Consider the following 19718-nt stretch of genomic DNA (forward strand, 5'->3'; position numbering starts at 1 on the left):
AAACAATATGTTTTTAATGACAGAATGCATATTGTTGCCAACAGCTGAGTTAAGCCCACTGCATTTTCCTTACAACACTGGACCTAATGACTTACTGGTTTTTGTTTGCTTGACTTTTAACCTTCTGGTTCTACCCAGGTCCACAGCAGCCTGACTTTAAACCTTGCACAGTAACCTCACTTGTTTCCTCACTGAGCCTGTCTGGGCTAACAGCGTCAGAAGAATCAGGACAAAGTGACACATATACTGTGGTCCCCCTCTGGAGAGGCAATAGGTCAGTAAAAAGCAGTGAGTGCAGGACAGCTCAAGGGAGCTGCTTAGGAAATGAAAGGACAAGGAAATGTTTCCTGACAGTTTAAAAAGGATTAAGGTGCTGACTTCAGAAAGTCCTTACTTGATGAGAACAAACTAGAGTGCTTCCTGCCAGAAGTGAAAAACAGAAATACACTTATAGACAAACCCCAAGATGCTACAAAACCCAGTGAAGTATTTCCTCAGGCTTCCTGCAGTGAATTAACTGAAAGGCAGTAACAATGCTTGGTACCATACCCTTAGATATTTACCCTTAGTTAATCTCAGACTTTCCAATTTTCCTTTTCCTTATTTATTCCTCATTCTTTGTGGTCTACCCTACAGTAGCATTTAAAATGTGATTTTTTTTTTCTTAACTTGGAAAAAACATTCTTCAACTGGCCTGATTTATGACTTTCCCTCATGGGTCTCCTTTTGTTCAGTACCTTGCAATGATTACATTTTTAAGTAGTACTACAAAACACCTAAATATTTTATTCCACTTATTTTTGACATTCAGACCTCTTCTACTAGCTTTTTCTTTATATTGAAATCTCCTTCTCTGAAATGTAGTGACTGCTAAGCCACATTTTGGCATCCTACCTCCTCTTTGGACTGAGATGTGAATTATATTCTCGTTATTAATATTTAGTGTCTGCTGTATAGTGAATTCTACATGCAGTGAAATTTCTACTTCTGTACCATGTGCTAAAAGACTTGGTTAAAAAAAAAATATTTTTCTTTTAAAAATTTCTAGTTCTTACTTAAGGTATACAGGTCTGGTATTAGTATTATAGGAATAATTTGTGCTTTTGGGCAAATGGCTCTGCCACTTCCTTCGGTGGAAAATTTCCTTTTTTGCTCGGAAGGCATGAATGCCATGTTATTAATCAAACCCAAAACTTCACACACAATAGTCTCTGTAGGTAGTTTAGGGATAGAAAACTTTGAGCAAAACCATTATTCATTAGAATGGAAGCTAAAACTATTCAGACTGAAATAGCCAAGCAAAATATAATTCTTTTAACTTACATGTAAGCTTTATTTTTCAAAATCAATGAAAATTTTCTTCTGTAACAGAAACAGACCTCTACCAAACTGAACAAAACCTCTCTTTCTCTTTGTATATTAACAAAGTTTGGACTTGTTTTTCAATGTTTATTAGTCCCTTCCAAAAACTGTACTTAGAGATGACCAACTGACTGGCCATTGTATAGAAAAGAATTACCATTAAAATAACCCTGGCTCAATAGTCTAGGAGCTGCTAGTTATGTTTACAAACAAAGGAATAAGATAAAAGTAGTCACTACCAAAACGAGATATAGATTGTTTTGTCTACAGTGATTCTTAAAAAATCCAGACATTTAGCCTCCTATTTGAGCAACAAATAACCCTTCCTTTAATTAACTAGATTGGTCTCGTTTGATTTCTCCCACTCAAGGCTGACCACAGTTGCTGCCCTTTTTACTTCCTTTCTGGAGCTTTAAGCTCTCAACAGGTACTTGCTTGATAAGTCTCTTGCGAGCCTTTCCATCTGAATTTCATTTATAGGTTTCCCAGTGACTGATGCAATGGGTAACTTTAAAAGGCTTTAAAGTAAGCATAGAGTTAGGCCAGATTGTCCCAGTCTCCACTGAAACTTAAGACTAACTTGTTTTGTTAGTAAGCAGCCTATTCTTTTTGATATCTATTGATCTCTACTACACAGAAACTGCTTCTCTCTAGACCAAAGTAAATGATCACAACTACAAGACTTCAGATTCTTTTGAGGCATGCAATCAAATTATTATGCAGGCAGTGCAATTCAACTCTTATCACATCTCAGCACCTACTTCTAAATTATTTCAGAGTGGGTCAGGAAATGAAACATTATACCCTTGTGTGACAGATACACTGTGATCAGGTGGCTGAAATAATGCAAAATGCTACAAGGTAGAATGGAGGCACAGAAGTGTGATGCTTCCTTGGAACATCCATCACAAGTGTCCCGTGGTCCTTGCCACAAAGTAAGAGACTGAAAAGATCAGAGAACTTGGCTTTAAAGACTCTGCCCACACTATCCATGGTCAACAAAAATTACAGGAGTGATTGCAATAGTTAATATCCTTATTAATCTCTATTATTTGTATGATAGTAGGATCTAGAAACTCTCTATCAAATTGGGAGCCTCACTGTACTAAGACAGTGGAAGCACACGGCTAAGCAATCTTTGCCACCAAAAACATACTATCTAGCTGACAGAGGCTGTAATATGCAGCTGTAGCAATTACAGGTGGGAGAGGGAGGCAAATAGTCATAAGAAAATGTAATATATGAACTCTTCTATCCTTCCTGCTATTTAGCTAGTATCACTCATCATTTCCAGTAAATATAACAGTAGAAAAAGATCTTTAAGATGATCTGAAAGACGGAATAACATTTTTAAGGATGATATCGGTTAGGGTGTTTCAAGGAAGGAAGGAACATAAAGGTTCATAAACATAAAGGCAGAGAAAGCAGACAAAGAGACGCCGGAAGTAAAGGGCTAGGATAAAATGATATATGACAAAACAAGAAAGTACACAAATATGTCTGTGCTACTGGTATGAAAAAGGGTGCTCCAGAGACATAGGTCCTTCTTATAAATGCTAAATGATCAACATTAGTTCCAATCCTCTATCACAAACTGCAAAATACACCTGACATGGTACAGTTGTGGAAAATGTCCAGTGTCCTCCACAAGAATTTCCTCAGTATTTCCACCCTCCCACCTCCACGACTGCAGACAACTGTGCCCTCATTTTTAAGTCTACAGCAGCATTACCAGTGCTATGAAAAGATAAGCCAGCATAACATGCTTTTGATTTGAGCTTCAAGTTCATTCCGGATGCCAGGATTTGTGACTGTCTTGGAGAAGACCCAAAACACATACACGTTTCTAGATGAAATGAATTACCACCCTGGCTAGAGTGTTTATACTGTAAGTGACTGGCATTCAGTCCTCATCTGCTAGCCAGCATGTATTCAGCTAACGAAAGTCTTTGTTTTATTGCTCCTGGTAGAACTCCAGCTAAGGGAGAAAGTTCTCCCTCCCCTTCATCATTGTTAGCTTTCCAATCAGTGGTCCTACTTCTCCTTTGAAACTGTATTGCTTCTTTGTCCATATGGTGCAAGTTATGAGGTGTTGTTGGGCAGGGTATAATTTGTGACAGAAGGTGGTTTTGATCTTTTTTTTTTTTTTTTTTTCAGTATTCTCTCTCTACTCTATGCCTCAAACATATTAGTTTTGTAAATGCCTCGAGTAAGGTCTGCTTTACTTCTCTTTTTACAATATTTTCCCTTTCTTTTTCCGGCTTCTTTTGGAAATGCTTATGTATAAACTGCTTTTTCCATGGGGCAGGGATTATGGTTTCTTTCTGTCTTGCTGAACGCTGAAGCCATTTAAGCGTTGAAATTGATGTATCCTGGTTCTCCCTCCTATGATGTGTTAGCTCTCACTATATCTATTTTCCTGAATGTCTGAGAAACAGGCAACACAGCACTCATAATTTAGCAGGAGAGTATCTTATCTGTAATTTATGATCTTCAGTACAATACATATTGCTGTGCAGAGATCTTCTTTCCTAAAAAAGATTTCTGTACTTCCATGAGACAACCATGCTGATTTGGTATATTGTTTATTTGGTGTTTTTTAAATGAAGGAAGAATCTGTCTTGTTAAAAGATCTATGCACAGAAGGGACTATCATAATAAGGCTCCACTATGTAACAATAATTATGAATTATTAATTTTGTTTGTGATATTCTTTACAGAAATGTAAATATGAGCAACAAAGAATTGCATGAAAAGAAATGCAAAGAACTACTTCACTGATGAATATGACTCATTTGACTAACTATCGAATGAACAGTATCTCTCACTGGTGGATGATTCATGTTGGTGCATGTGAGCAAAAAGACATTTTTTTTAAAAACATCTGTGTTTCTGGTTGTCAGGAATAATAACATTCTTTACAAAACATGCCTAAAACAAGTAAAGCTCCTAGCTTGATACACGTCTTTTGGTCTCACCACAATATTTTTTTTAATGGGATTTTAAACCAGGTTTCTTACTGTGGATTTTTCCCAAGTCTGTGTTTTTTTTTAAAAAAGGACTTGCAAGAAAACAAGTAAGCACACCTTCATAAACAGCTTATTTTCTTCAGGGAACAACACAAAACAAAACTTTCTACTAGCTCTTTTTTCCCTTCTCTCTTAATCAAAGAAAATGTAAGTAATTAAAATTCATAAAGAACTTCCTCTCCAGTGGTCATCCTAACAGTTCAAAGCCCTCATTCAAAATAGAAGAAAGAAGGTCAAATTCCTTGCACCTTAATAGCAGAGATCATTAAGAGATGTTTAAGGCACACTCAACAGCAACACCACACCCAGAAATTAATAATCAGTATAGAAAATACAGACATGGTGTATCTTGTTCTTGGAAAACAGTAATTTTCTAAGGAAAAATTATAAATGTTCTTTGCAACCTTGAACTTTCAAATGTCCCTAAAGAGCACTCCCCATTGTATTTTACTTGGAAAAGAATCTGATTACATATTTATAAGAACTCATATTCTGTGGCCAAAGAAGCAGACACAATGGTGTACATCACAGATCTGCATGTCAACAAAGGGAGAGGTCATGGCACCATATTTGAAAGACAGACCCTCTCTGTCACCAAAAAAAAAAAATTAAAAAAAAAATTAAATCCTCCTGACCCAACACGGCCTTCCTGATTGCTATGTAAAGAAGAAACTAGACATCTTTACTATCTGCTGTCTGATTACCGAAACACAACAGAAGTCAGTATGACTCCACGAGATGCAAATTTTAAGGTTGACTGAGAAGCAATGAGAACATATTTGCATGAAATTAGGTGTATACATGTAGGCCTCACACTGAATGAGGATGAGGAGGTCTGAGAAAGAGGCACCAACAAGGGAAGGGTTGGAACTGAAGGTATCTCACAGTACTTTGAGATTTAGGGTTAGCTACCAGCTAATACAGTGTGAAAGAGGTCCCACTTGCAGCCATTGGAAGTCCAATAGCATCATGTAAGTCTGACTTCTGTGAACACACTGGAACTTTTAACTTTCCTGCAAGACCTAGAAGTATAATGTACAACAAGGTGAGCTTTCAGACCTAAAACATCTGATCTTATGGTTCTCTAGATATACTCATATCAACAGTACTGTGGGTAGAAGAGTGACTCTCTCAAATTATCTCTAAAGAAATGAAAGCAGTCAGTCCAGACTGATCCTGTCCATACATAATGAATTTTCTAAGCACATTAGCATCACATTTTAGTCACTCATATTCAGGTAGTGGTTAATTTGTCATCACCCTCACCATGAGCATTTGAATTTCACCTATTGCCAAAAGTGACCTCTGGCTAACTCTTGTGTTTTCAACACCAGACGTACTCAGGAAACTATACTGGAAAGTGCTAAGAAATAGCAGATGTCCCTGAAAATTTATTTCAACTGTCATCTACAAACAGGAAAGGTGTGGGACTGAAGCCTGAAGAGGGCTCTGAGCCCTCAGAGGAGGTAAAACGTGGTTTTGCCAGTACCTGGTTGGCCTCCACTTAGCAGGGAAGATAGGAAGTTAGATCACAGCAGCGTTTTGGAGCTGACCTACTCAGGGTGAAATTCAGCTATAGAACTTGAAGTTTTTGAATGGACAAACACAACTGTGGACAAACACAACTGTTTTATTTTCCATCCATGAACGCAAGGGATCACACGCAGCATGGGAACTGAGTAATCTGGAACTAAGGGTAGGAAGCGGTGGTGTGAGGTACTGCCTTCTACTGCTGCTGCCCCTCAGGACTTGGTTATAGGAACGCTAATGAACAGTTTCAAACAGAAAGTCAGTGGAGGCTTAGTTACTTTGCCATTAGGAGTAATGGTGTTGGTATGGGTCTGTGTGCAGGGGGCAGAAGGACAACATAGTATAGGAATCCCAGTGGTAGGCCTGTACATCCATTCTGGCCTATTCTGCCACTGGCTCATAGATGAGGTTGATTTGCATGACCAGCCTCTCCAACTCTTGTATCCCTTAATGAAGTGCTCTTCAGAAATCCTTCAATAACAGAATTTACTTATTGTTATTCACCACCTACCCGTTTTCTTAGAGGAGATCATAACATATAGCTCATTCTACTTAAAGATATATGAAATTATATAGGTGATGATGCATGTGTGGTAAAAATATATACATGCAAGGTAAAAATATATTTGTTATAAATTTATAAAAGGCAGGACAAAGAAAAAAACTTTTTTTAAAAAACATTTCCAGATTCAACACTTTTTTTGGGACAGGAAGGTTCATTAGAGGAACTGGAAAGGAGAATCAGCACAAGAAAGGAGAAATAATTCCATGGAGTTCTAAACCTGTCTTTGTACCAATACAGTATAATTTTTGTACCAATAATTCTTCTGTTCACATTTCAAAAGCATTTACAGTATTGCCAATAAAAACCTGTCCAAACTGAAGCAGTGTTAGACAAACCAAGATCCTAGTTCAGGGACAAGAATAGACTAGGCCTCCTATGAATGTTTATCACTAATTTACATTTCATTTTTCATGTATTTCCTGTAGGTTTTAGGAGTTACAGAAAAATGATGTCCAACTGTCATATTTGATTAAGAATGCCTTAAACAGTCATTTTTTCTCTTCAATCCTTTCCATTTCATTTTTAATTATCAACGCATTTAGTCATAAACAGAAGCTGTCGAATTAATTCAATAGCAGCATACTGGAAAACGTGTTTTGATTCAAAAATATTTAATGTTTGGTTCTGACCAATGACGATTTACATTTTTTCCTCTGTTTCCCCTCTGTTTGTGTTTCTGATGCGAACTCAAAAGATGAAATAGAACCTAAAACTACTGTATTTCTCCTGATCTCATCTTAAAACCATGTGAGACAGCAATTCCCATCCACTTTTCTGAAAAACTATGACGCAACATTCATTTGTACAGGTGCTTTCTATTTACATGAACACTTCCCAGTGGCCAGCAATAACAGAAAATCAGATGAACAGTAGGACATTAAATTTCAAAGTTTTTGAAAAATAGAGGCTTGAAAATACACAAATATATTTGAATGCCTCTCACACATCTCTAAAATCATTTGCTCTTGCAGTCAAACTCCCATTACTGCAAAAAAGAAGATTTTTAATATAAAGTCTGGAGAAGTAACTGTTGAAATCCCAACAGTAACTATAGTCATGGCTTGCAGAGTGTTGAGATATTACTCTAAGCAGACAAATGCTGCTTAGGCATTTATTGAAATTTCAGTTATTTCAAGGAATCTTAAAGTGAGTGAATTGCTGAAACATTATTTTGCCCAAAGTAGTATATTCTGTCTTTTGATTAAAGCTTACAGTATTACTCTCCTCCTTGTACACTACTCTAACCACAATACACTGTAATGTTAGTCTGTACATTAACACAGATATAATCCATGTAGCATCGCATTACATGTTTGATAACTCTCCAGAGATACCAACACCAGATTTGCAGTACCCGAGAACTACAGGTTATTTTACCCCAAACAGGTCCCACATTTTCTTTCAAATTAAAATTCTAATTGCCTACCATTTTATGAATACAGTCAATAATTACAGATGGGAAACATTGAAATTCACAGGTTTTTTCAGTTACTAATTATATCTCTGAGTTTCTCTCTCTTCCCTTGTCTCTCCTTAATTTTTCATTGTTGTACATGCAAAACATGTTCTGCTTTGAATGCAAAAATCAGAGGCATCATTTCTTGATACAGAAATGTAATAGCACACTACACTGCATACAAGCATGTTCTAAATTACTAATATTTTTGTTTTGTTTTGTATTTTCTTCTTCTCTGCCGATTGCTGATGTTGAACTATTTTGGATTAGATATGATAGTGACTGGTACTGCAGAGATGGCAGAAATTTCTTAAATTTGTTAAGAGTTTATCATTGTCAGTTTAGTCATATTGTTATTTTTACAATTGGCTTTTACCCCATCCAACCTCAGACAGCCTCAAAGGTATTCTCATATGAAGAGTACACATTGCTGAGCAAATAGATTATTTTTTGAGTTAGTATGAATTGCATGGGCTTGTCTTTAGTGGCTGAAATTAAATTTTGTGTCAATCTCTTCACTAAAGAGATGCTTGATATAGACACGTGGCATTATGTTCTTTCAGCTATGGATTGGGACACTCACTTTTCCTAATCAGTTAGTTGTGTACTCGAGGGATGTAATACAGGTACTACAATGACTATTAACTCAGTGGCACCCAACTCTTTAATTCTTCTGAATAAAGGACAAACTCCAGTCTTTACAGTGCAGAAAGTAACTATTTAGGCTATTTAGTCCTTCCTAAAGGATAACAAGTGATTTTCTTCTAGGTCAAGGGATCCTCTCCAGCTGTTCCCACCCTATGTTTGTAACACCACTGGCTCTGACCATGCAGTGCCAGGGCAGCTGATGAATGCAGATCTCTTTTGCCAACCATTAGCATCAATGGCCTGAGCAGAACTGCTGCTGTGACCCTCTGCAATTTATCTTCTCTGCTCTCCTGTTAACACAGGAGAGTTGCAAAGATCCCACCATCTCCAGTCCAACCTGTTCAGAGTAACCAGGAGTAACCAGAGCTAACTGGGAGGAGGACCTGAATCCTCAATTAGAGCCTTTGTTTTTTCTGTAATAGTTCGAACACATTCAAAACTAAGGCTGTCAGCTAATTTTCAGAAAATCTTGTAGGAATTCTTATTACTGTAAAATATGAACAGGAGTACTTAATATCATTAATAGAATCACATCAGTAACTGACTCCTAATCAGATCAGGCTCTCTACTGTCTACAGCTGGAAAGGGACTGTATTATGTGTTGTTTCAGCATTTGTGAATAGTTATTAGAATTATTTTTAGACCCTCTGTGTAACTGTTTAACTTCAGCTCTTCCTCATCTGCTCTATGGAAAATGTACTTACATTTAGAATTTGAGCTGCTTTGGCTGCACTGTCTTAAAAACAGAAAACCTGACATTTGACTCTGTAATGTACTAGGGAAAAAAACAAAAAGGAGAGAAGGCAACACTAGCTCCCATGCCACTGCTGTATCCTCTTAACATTTTCTTGTAACTATACTGTTTTATAGATGAAACTGTCATTGCAAAAATGACAAATATAACACATAAAAGAACAAAAATGGGCAATAAATCACAAGTGACACTCCGGCCCATTGAAATGCATTCAGCCATCACTGCAGAAAGTGGGAAGATTTCCTCTTGCTTTATGTTCTGCCCAGCTGAGCAGGAGGATCAGGATCCTTGAAAAACTGGTACAACAAATGCTGGGGCTACAAGGTAATAACAGGCCTGGAGTTTCACTTTGAAGAGTCCGATCCATTCTCACCTTGCTTTCCTTGTCACTCAGCCATGCAATGGCACTGTAATATGGCTTTGACATTACACCATACAGGTGTTTGCTCTCCCTTCAATAACAATGCACAACTCCCACTGATGTAAATTATAATCAGAAGTATCAAGGGAAGAATAAGGTCCTAAAACTGTGTATTCACTCTGAGAAAATATCTGCACATAGCTTTTGTTATTACAAACAGCACTGAAGTGTCAACTAGGAAATCTTGGATTCTCAATTACCCAAAGCAGCACTTCCAGCTTCCATATGTCAAAATACATCTAAGTCAACGCTACATGGTTCAGGATGGAGAAAAATGAATCTGAATGTCTGTCCAGCCCATGCTACTATACCTCAAATTACATTGTAAAGGAGAAGCCACAAATACTGATAAAGTAATTATCCCAGTTCTATCCAACAAATTAGATAAATGGAAAAATGGTCCCTCTCAAATACATGCTGCTGTTTTTGTGTTAATAAACAAACTGTTTTCAGTTATGATGAGACATAGAGCAATAAATCTGGAGGGAAAAAAGAAACAAACAAAACAACAACAAAAAACGAGGCTGAAATTTAATCGATCAATGATTTCAGTTGATGTTTTTCAATTTTACACTGGAATGGCTGATAACAGAATCTGACCCAGACTATAGCAATACATCTCACATACTGAATTCATATCTGAAGAAATCTGTATATTTTATTATGCAGCTAACTTCGTAAAGGAGGAGAAACCAACTAGAATTATTTTATGACTGCTTTTAACATGGCTATATAAAATGCTGCTCATTTAGACCTTAAGGTATGCAGGGTAAAATTCATATAAGCTTTAAGACTGTCAGTATCATTTTAAAAAATCTTTTAAATTCTTAAGTATTGGTCATTCTACAAAATTTCTGACATATTTTGTATCTGATTTGTACCAAGAATTTTATCTATGACGACTGTATAGCACAGAACTCCCACTTCCAGCTGCATGTGTAATTAACAATGGGTAGTAAAAAGGGCGTTCTATGGAAATCAGTCTTAATAATATCTAGCAAAGTGGTGGCTGCTCCAGTAAATCACAAATGGAAATACTTTAATTTAAATATAAGTAGTTCAGACATATTTCAACAATTAAGAAAATGCCTGAAAGAATGAACATCCTAATCACAATTCCAAGCATGCTATTTTATCAGAATGCAGACAGAACAAAATAGATAAGGGCCAAGTGCATACCAAATATGGACAATTTAAAACTGTTACATGAAATGTCTCCTAGAAAATAGTGAAGCAAAATGCAGATGCTTTCAGATTTCTCAAAACCACACATTTATGATTCAACTTTGAAGTCAAGATCATACGGTCTCTTATAAGCGATAACTTCTTTGTTAATCCTCTAAATGCTTTCAACCATAGAGTAAAATTGCATTTGTTTATTTAAACTTGGAGACTGTATTGCAAGGACTATTATGCTTCCTGTATACATAGTCTTTTCTTTTGGCCAACAGATGTTAAAAGATTACCCTTGCTACAGCCTCCAAAGGAGTACTGAAGCAAGGAGGTGCTGTCAAGATATTTAGGGCAAATAGCAAGTGATCCTATAGCTAGAAGTCATCTTACTTTTATATGAAAAGGAGGAAGAAAGGAAGGACAAGGAGGAACTAATAATTAATTGTTTATAAATTGCATTAGTAAGTGTCAGGTTGAGTTGATGATGGAGGAAGTGCATGTGAGTCGGCTTGAAAGCTAGGCTGTATTACCATGATTTTCTGAAAAGGACAATCTTTCAAAAACAGTAACAATATTCAGGAATGCAGCCAAGATTCTAGATTTTCATTATGCAAGAAACACCAACTTCCCATCAGAAAAAAAATAATAATAAAAAAATCTCTACCCTGCCCTCCCCACCACCAATTACGTATCTCCTCAAATGCTAGAAGACAAAAGCAATTTATTGATCTCAAACTTTGGTGCTGGGTGAAGAAGCGAGGACAAGGCATTAAATAGAAAATGCTCTGTAATGTTATTTAACAGAGCTGTAAGCCTTGTAGTAACTGCAGTTGGCAATATGATATATGATATAATAAATATATGATTTCCACATAAAGAAGTCATTTTACATGTAGATCCTTTCCACGGTCTGGGAGTCAGTAGGAGAAACGTGTTGGGAGGATGTGTTCCCTCGTGCCACTAGTAAGCATGCCACTAATCCTCTTTTCTTGGGCCGAATTATTTACCCGTCTCTTGTTGACTATTGCAGTATCCAGATGCTAAGGATCTGAACTCGCCTTGTCCCTCAGATGCCTCGGTAGCAATATTTACATACTCCCCAAGTAACTATGCCAGTATTCTTGAAAAGGGCAATGATTTTTTCATATGCTACATGCTGATGGACTAGGTTTAACTTCCCCTCCTACATATTCCATTACACTCACCTTAGATCTTAGAGATTATTTTAGTGCTCTTTGTTTCTGCTTGAAAATAAAAAGGCTTGCAAATCCCACAAAAGCTTTACACATGTGTTTATTTGCCAACAAAATTAATACTTTCCCCAAGTTCATAAAGATTTTTTGGTACATTCAGAACTGGTCTTCAAGCCACACTGAGCCCACAGTAATTGTCTCACTTGTGCACTAAGTTTACTTAGACAATTAGGCTTAAAAACCTTACAGATTTGTTCATTTTTATGTCTCACATCACAGGTTATTTTGCTTTAAGTCTAGAATGCATGTATGACATAATTATGAGGGAGGAAGTTTTCCTTTTTTTTTTTTATTTATGCATATTTAAATGTTGCCAGAAAATATGACCTCCCCAACACTCTGCAGAAAAAAATAATTAATACAAGATCTTAGCCCTAGCTTACACATGCAACTCATGAACCTAAAATAAATGATTTAGATATTTTGTGTCTTGATCTAATAACATAGAAAAAAAAATTAAACAGGTACACAGATATATATCTATATTCAAATTGTGATTGAATTTATGGATGGAGCAAGGCTAGATCTCATCACAAAATCAGGCTTGAAGGAACATTCCACAGATCACACACACACAATGGAAACATGCAGCGGAGTTGTACATACAGGGATGTGTGTGTACGTTTTGGTGCCAAGCACACAATTTAATTTAATTGAGCCGAAGAAAAAAACTCTAAACAAAAAGAAACTTTTAACACAGAAAACTATTTATGAGCAGAGAATGAAGAAATCATCAGGAAAAAGGAGCCAAAGAAAATGAGACAAAAATGGGCATGATAACTTGTCTGTACTTGAACATCTGACCTGTTAGTTGGTCGTCGCCTGCAGCAGGGGCGATGCGAATGTATGGTGTTGTAAGCTGAGTCACGATTATCGCAGCTAAGGCAAAGGAAGATTTCCAGGTCAGCATGCATGAGGGAAAAAAAAGCCAGACTGAAGCTAGGCCAGCAAGAAGAATCCTGGTCAATAGTTTATTGTGTGAACTTCTTACAAACAAAAAAGAAAAAAAAAAAAAAAACACAAGTTCCTTTTCATCCTCAGTTGTTAGTTTGGTTATTCTGCGAATTAATGAGCTTTTGTATGTGACTTACAGGAAGAGGACTCAAAGCACATTATTTACATATAATGTGTTTGAGGAAACTGGAGACTGTCTGGCTTTGCTAGTTGCAGCACCGGGCTTTCTAAGTGAAACTTAACTGCCAACTCAGATTTTTCTAATCTTAACTTCTCTGTGTAATTTTTAATAATTTCTCTTTTTGTTTTCTTATTTTCTCATGGTATATTTTTCCTATATTTCTTATTAAGATAATTTTCATGTAAAACTTTCTTGAGCTAGCTTAGATTCATTTTTGTTCTACCTGCTAAGGTCTTCATTCTGAAAATACACAGACTAACCATATAATTAACATTCAGCTTACACAGAAGGACCACTGACAGTCATCATGCTTTGAGTTAGGTGTGCATGCAACTGCCTGAGGTCCAAGTTTTACATGTGTTCATGTTTTACCACTAAGACGAGAAAAAGCTGAAAAACCCGAATTGTTTGTGTGCCTCAAGTATTCTCAATTTTCTGTAACAATCCCTGACTGGTACATATAACTATTAGCATGGCTCACAGTAATAAGATACTATATTTCTTTGTTTGCCAGCAGTTCTATGATTGTCTCTAAATGGTTAAGCACACTATGATACATATATATTAAGAAATATAAAAAAAAATTAAAAGGTCAGATCCAACATGATGCAGCTGGAGAATGATGCAAAGAAAAAATATTGGAAAATTAAGGAGAAAATTATATGAAAGATCACTAATTTACATAGAACAGCCTGGGTGCTATTAGAAATGTGGCAACGAGTGAGGAAAATAGATCATCTACCATCTGCAGACAATTAAACTCAAAACTGCTGCTGCATAATATTTTGAAATATCCCTCTGCAACACTGAAATGCAGTGTTGATAGTAGCTGCTAGAGTACTGTTGCTATTGGATTTAAAATATTATAATATCCTTTTCTCTCTCATAATTAATGAAAGCCTTCCAATATTGCAAAATTAGAACAATAATGTCTCCCTCTTGAGAACTGGAATCCTAGGAGATAACCAAGATGTCTCTATCCAGACAGTGTTGTAAGTCATATCAGGAAATATAGTCTTAATATAAATCACGAAACACCACAAAGTTGATAGCAATAAACTTGGAGGGGTTTTGGAATGTTTTCAACTTCGTCTGCTGAGATTTTACAATCATTTAGCTTGAAGAAAGAGTAGGTATATGAAAGCCATATTTCAAGCAAAATACGACAACCTTTATTACCACTGGTATGAAAATCTCTTCCTGATTTTTGTTTGTTTGTTTGTTTAATTATCTTGTCAAAAATAATGGGAATGGAAACCCTGCAGTCTCCACATTTGTATATACACCAAATACTCACAGAGGTCCTAGAAGGCTTTCTCTATAGAAAACTAAGAACAGAAGACTCTGCATCATAAGAATATGCTGTCAGATGCTTCTCCAAACAGTCAGTGGCAAAGGTTCCCTCTGACTTCAGCAGAAGCTGGAGGAAAACAAAACCCAATATTCTGATCCTAAATTACAATCACAATTATTGGAATCAGGATTTTTATATGATCTCTAAAAAGGTGGTGGTGGTGGTGAATGTGGACAGAAGGGGGCAGAGAATGGGACACCACTGCAGATGTTGTGACTTCTGACCTACAGACAGTAAGCATTTTTGCTACTTTTTCTATTCCATGTGTGGTAAGTCCACAGAGGGGACAGTAGTCTGCTTTTCTCTGGGGGATCCAAAGGGAAAAAAACCTGTACAAACAGGTATGATTAATATTGTATTACAATATGTCACAGTCTACATTTTATTTAAATATATATATATATAATTTAAAAATATAATAGAGACATTTGGTTTATAAGCATGGTGATAAGTGCTTTACAGAAGCCCACCCGGAAAGTTTAGCACCAGGAGCTATAAATGACTTAGAGGACACTTCTGACTTCAGTGTTCTCACAACAACCACTTGCATTATTTTACAGGCTTCAAAAAGGTATTATGAAAAATTCGGAAACAGGCTTTCAAAGAAAAAAAAGTATGGAGATTTGTTTAAAATAAAAGCTGCGTTTCTCACATCTCCATTGCCAAACGTGCTACCTTGTTGCTATGGAAGCTATTCCAATTCATGAAGTTACCCCTCACTTCTCAAATGAGAGAGTAAGATTTTTCAGCCAGTCAAGTAATTGAAATAGCTGAACATCCATTAGTGATCAGGAATACAAATCTTCAAATAATCTAAAACCCATTCCCTAATCACCTATTCACCTATCACAGTTTGTGAGGTAATGTAATTCATTCCTGGTAACACTGAAACTCCCAGAAAACAACACAGGATTCCATTTTAACCTGAAATTAATCGCTTTTATATTTTATTAGGTTAGTGAAGACATTTGAAAGCTTGCTATGGTTTAATAAGCAGTCAGTTAGTAAATTAGAAATGAAACTACTCCTTTTGTTTTTGACAAAAATAGGAAGAGACATAAAAAGTGCATTGTCACATTAGGGAAGATCCAGCCATTCAACAGAGGCAACTACATGCTAACATTTCAGCTACTTTAAGTAATGAAATTCTCATCCATCATATTTAGATATAGTGGAGGTGGGAGAATTGTGAAGTCTGCATGTAAAGGGAATCTTGGAGGAGCCAGTTATATTAAGGACAGTCACTAGTGAACACACATGATCTCCCAAAAGAAATACTGGCACAGGGATGAATTTTTTGTGTCATACTCTTACCAGGTGCCCAAACTGCATGGCAGTGTTATCTGTTTCTACTCAGCAGTCATTCCTTTCCTGTTCCTCTGCTACAATCTCCACACAACCATACTATCACAGCACTTATTTTCCATACCTTGAAGCTGGCACCAGCTAGAGGTGCTAAAAAGATGAGACTACAAAGATAATCACAGACAAGTCCTAGCCTTCAAAGTTAAATGTATCAGCAATATGTTTATCTTTCCTGTTTGGGGATCAAACTTCTAGATGGTACTGCCTCAATTATACCACCTTGTCTCATAAATGGTAGCATGATGTGCTGACATTCCAATAAACTGAGTTGTTCTGTACCATGAAAATGAAGAACATGATTTCTCCATTTTTCTTTCATCAAGCAATAAAGATAGGATAATTGCTTATGAGTAAGGGGTGAAAAAACATTTTCACTACTAATGAATATGCAGCTAGTCTGCACGCCGTAATTGGCAATTTTACAAATCTGTTATATATAAAAATTTCCTGAACTGTTTATTGTGAGATCATATAAAAACCCACAGAATATATTTAAAAAATACGTGTTCAAGTAAACAACTAAAAACTAGCAACACATTTATTATTAAGAACAAACAAACAAACAAACTTCTTAAATCTCAGCTAGAGATGCAAATGAATCCTTTAAAGTTCTGGGATAGGTTTAGTGATGCCTTTTTGCAATATAAACATTTCTGGAAGCTTGCAAAGACCATGTGGAGGAAAGGTCAACAGACCAAAATACAGAATACGTGACATAATATGAACATACCTTTTGTGGCTACCCTGACGCAGTCGATTTTGGTTTCCTGTGTCAAATAAAGAGGAAAAAGGTCACATCTTGTGTTTCTAAGCACAGAAATTCGTCCATGATTCTGTTCTTGAAAGTACTGATAAAATGTGAGGGAAGTGTTTATTTAATGTTCCTCATTCCGTATTTAACTGGTTATTAAGCAACTCTGATGTGCTTTCATAATATGGACAAACACCGTTTCAGTATGTTACATAAACATTTCAGTTAACATTCTTCTGAAAGTAGAAAATACATGAAAGATTCTCAAAAGCACAGACAGGCATTCAGCTCTTTCCTTTGGCAACTTAATGACCTTGGGAGACTTTTCTTTTTCTTACAGATAAGTATAGTTCTAAGCATCATGCTAGACAATTTTAGAAAGAAAAAATAATCAATGGTGTTTCACATTTCTGCACTGTCAGTGCACTGTGAAAGAGGGACCATTACGGTCTCTGGCAGAAAACACTTCCAGGCTGTCAGCACAGACAGCCAAAACTTATCAAGAATTGAAGGGCTCTGGGTAGGTCTGTGCAGGAAATGAAAAACAATTCCAGGAAGAATTAGCCTGATGAAACATGATCTGCGAAGGCCTTTTTAAAAACTTTTCATTTCAGTTCCATCTACTTATTTTTCTTTTACTGTTTGCAGAAAGGGTAAAAAAAAAAATAATCTAATTCAGTCAGGGCAACCAAATGAGAAAATGGGAGTTGAACACGTTATAAACTAATGTAATGGGGTTGGACAGGCCAAGACAGATGTGCTAAAACCCACAATCAAGTTTGGCTTAAACTTAACGAAAGGAATCACAATACTCTTCTCTTTAAAGCAAGAAAACAAAAAGAAAAAGGAAAGAAAAAAAAGCTGATCAACCAGGTTCATTGGACAGCTTTTAGATAATGACAGAATGATAATGCACTGCTTTGCCTGTTCACTATTGACAAAATGTGCTGTTTTCCCTTCCTCTTTCCTGTAACCTTTAATCATTAAGCAATAACGTGTCAGGAAAACTGTTAGTTTTAAAATTTGGTGTGTTAAATTCCACGGTTACTTCATTTTCTCATTAGCAATTACATTGGGCACCTTGCTAGTTGGTGCTCATCATCTATTCTCACACAAACAGTGTATAAAACCACACCTGCAATACGACTTACCCCATTGGCTCTGCTAGCAGCTTGAAAATAGATGCTGTAGCTCTTATGAGGAAGAAGAGGAGTGTTCCAGAAACCACTGTAGGTTTTGTTATCACCAATAGTAAAAGGCTGAGCAGCTTGTAAACCATTGGCTGGAAACTCTGCAGCAAAGTAGTACTGGGAATTCAAAAGTGAGGCATTCTGGAAATGAATGGGCACTGGATAGCACTTCAGGATCTCAGTCGTCTTTTTGGTCCTCCGTGGGCGTTCCTCTTCAACAACTATTTGATAAACACTAAGAGTATAGAAAGGAAAGAAAAAAAAATCCATGTTATTTTAAGACTTGGGTAGTCAATTCATTCTAAGACCATGATATAGAATACCAGTGGTTATGGAAAAAAATATATACCTGTAAAAAGCAAAGGACATGGAAAGAAAATGTCATTTTGGTATTCACATGTATGAATTTATGGAATAGATTCATGCTTTCAAATATGTGCATTTTGTTTTGCAAAAATAAAATTAGCCATACACACCACAGCTCTTCATACAGCAAATGCACAGAACACCTTCTCTCTTGAACTTGAAAAACTCTCTTGTACAGAAAAAGCTTTCTTGATTAGTGCTATAGTATAGAATTAAGTATTATTTTGTTCACAGAAATAAATGTAAAGTTATAGAATCCATCTTCTAACCTGTTTATCTTCTCTAAATAAAATGAAATAATAAGATAAAAATGAATAAATAAATTACAAAGAGACAGGGAACAGTATTTTCTTAACTGTTGACATTATAACTATTTATAAAAGCACACAGAGTAAATTACAGTCTTTTAAAATTTTGGTGGCATATTGACTGTTCCTGAGCAAGAACGAAGCACTTTTTGATGGATGTTATTTTCACTCAGCAAAGCACTTTTAACACATCTTAGTGATAACCATGTTTTTAAGCGTTTCTGCATTCCGCAAAGCAATTCAGTTTGTACTTGTATGCTTCGCTGTACTGGGACCTAGAGGGAACAGTCCATTCTTCTCCACTGTAAAGGTGCGGTGGACATTCAAGCAGGAACAAAGAAATAGTGATTTCTGCTGTATATGCAAACAGTGAAATCATTATACCCTTGCAGTTGCTATAAAAGTCTGAGTCAGTGCTTTCAGATTTGTGAAGTGGGAAGTCCATGTCTCTAAAGAGGACTTGCTTGCGAGTTTATTGCTTCACTGGGGACCAGTGATTCTTAATCATTACTTGTCTCCTGGAATCTCGAATCTGAATAAGCAAGTCAGTACAAGTAACCGATGTTAAAGCGACGATGCATCCACATTTTTGCATGTCATCTACATTTATTTTATTTATACAATTTATGATATTTCAAGTCCCTAATTCATAAAACCCAGGAATCTCTGGGTAGGGCATGCTCCATTATGAGGAAATAGCCACACAGCCTGCTGACCTGTTGTCCCCACTCCACCATCTGTAGGTAGATGCATGACTCTACCCAAAGTACAGGGACGCTTGCGCTGGGCCTCTGTGGGTCAGTCTGGACCAAACAGGGCTTATTAAGCCTAGTCATATATAAGCACAACCGTGCCTATTCCCCTTCTGAAGGAAAAGCTGCTTTAGAAATAAAAGAGCTGACTTTGCGCAGTCACCATGCCAGCTCATGCCCACTTTGCTCCTGCACCCGCTGGGGCTCCGCTACACTCCAGCTTCTCTGAGCAGTGGCACGGACCTCTCCGAGCCCCTGCACTCATTACTGCCACATTATTGACTCAGAGCACGACCTGCCTAACAT

The 19718-nt window shown here is 36.6% G+C and overlaps 1 protein-coding gene across 5 annotated transcripts in view; it reads right to left on the reverse strand.

Annotated features, from left to right (window-relative positions):
• Positions 1-19718, reverse strand: part of PTPRM (protein tyrosine phosphatase receptor type M) — a 476211-nt gene that overhangs the window by 162444 nt on the left and 294049 nt on the right. For all 5 annotated transcript variants that reach the window (XM_050708960.1, XM_035564162.2, XM_035564160.2 and 2 more), the window contains exons 12-13: positions 17948-18221; positions 16776-16812 (exon numbers count right to left, since the gene is read on the reverse strand). In XM_050708960.1, coding sequence (XP_050564917.1) covers positions 16776-16812; positions 17948-18221 — 311 coding nt within the window. The remainder of the gene's footprint in view (positions 1-16775; positions 16813-17947; positions 18222-19718) is intronic.

The sequence above is a fragment of the Cygnus atratus genome, chromosome 2 (assembly GCF_013377495.2).
Source record: "Cygnus atratus isolate AKBS03 ecotype Queensland, Australia chromosome 2, CAtr_DNAZoo_HiC_assembly, whole genome shotgun sequence".
Lineage (NCBI taxonomy): Eukaryota > Metazoa > Chordata > Aves > Anseriformes > Anatidae > Cygnus > Cygnus atratus.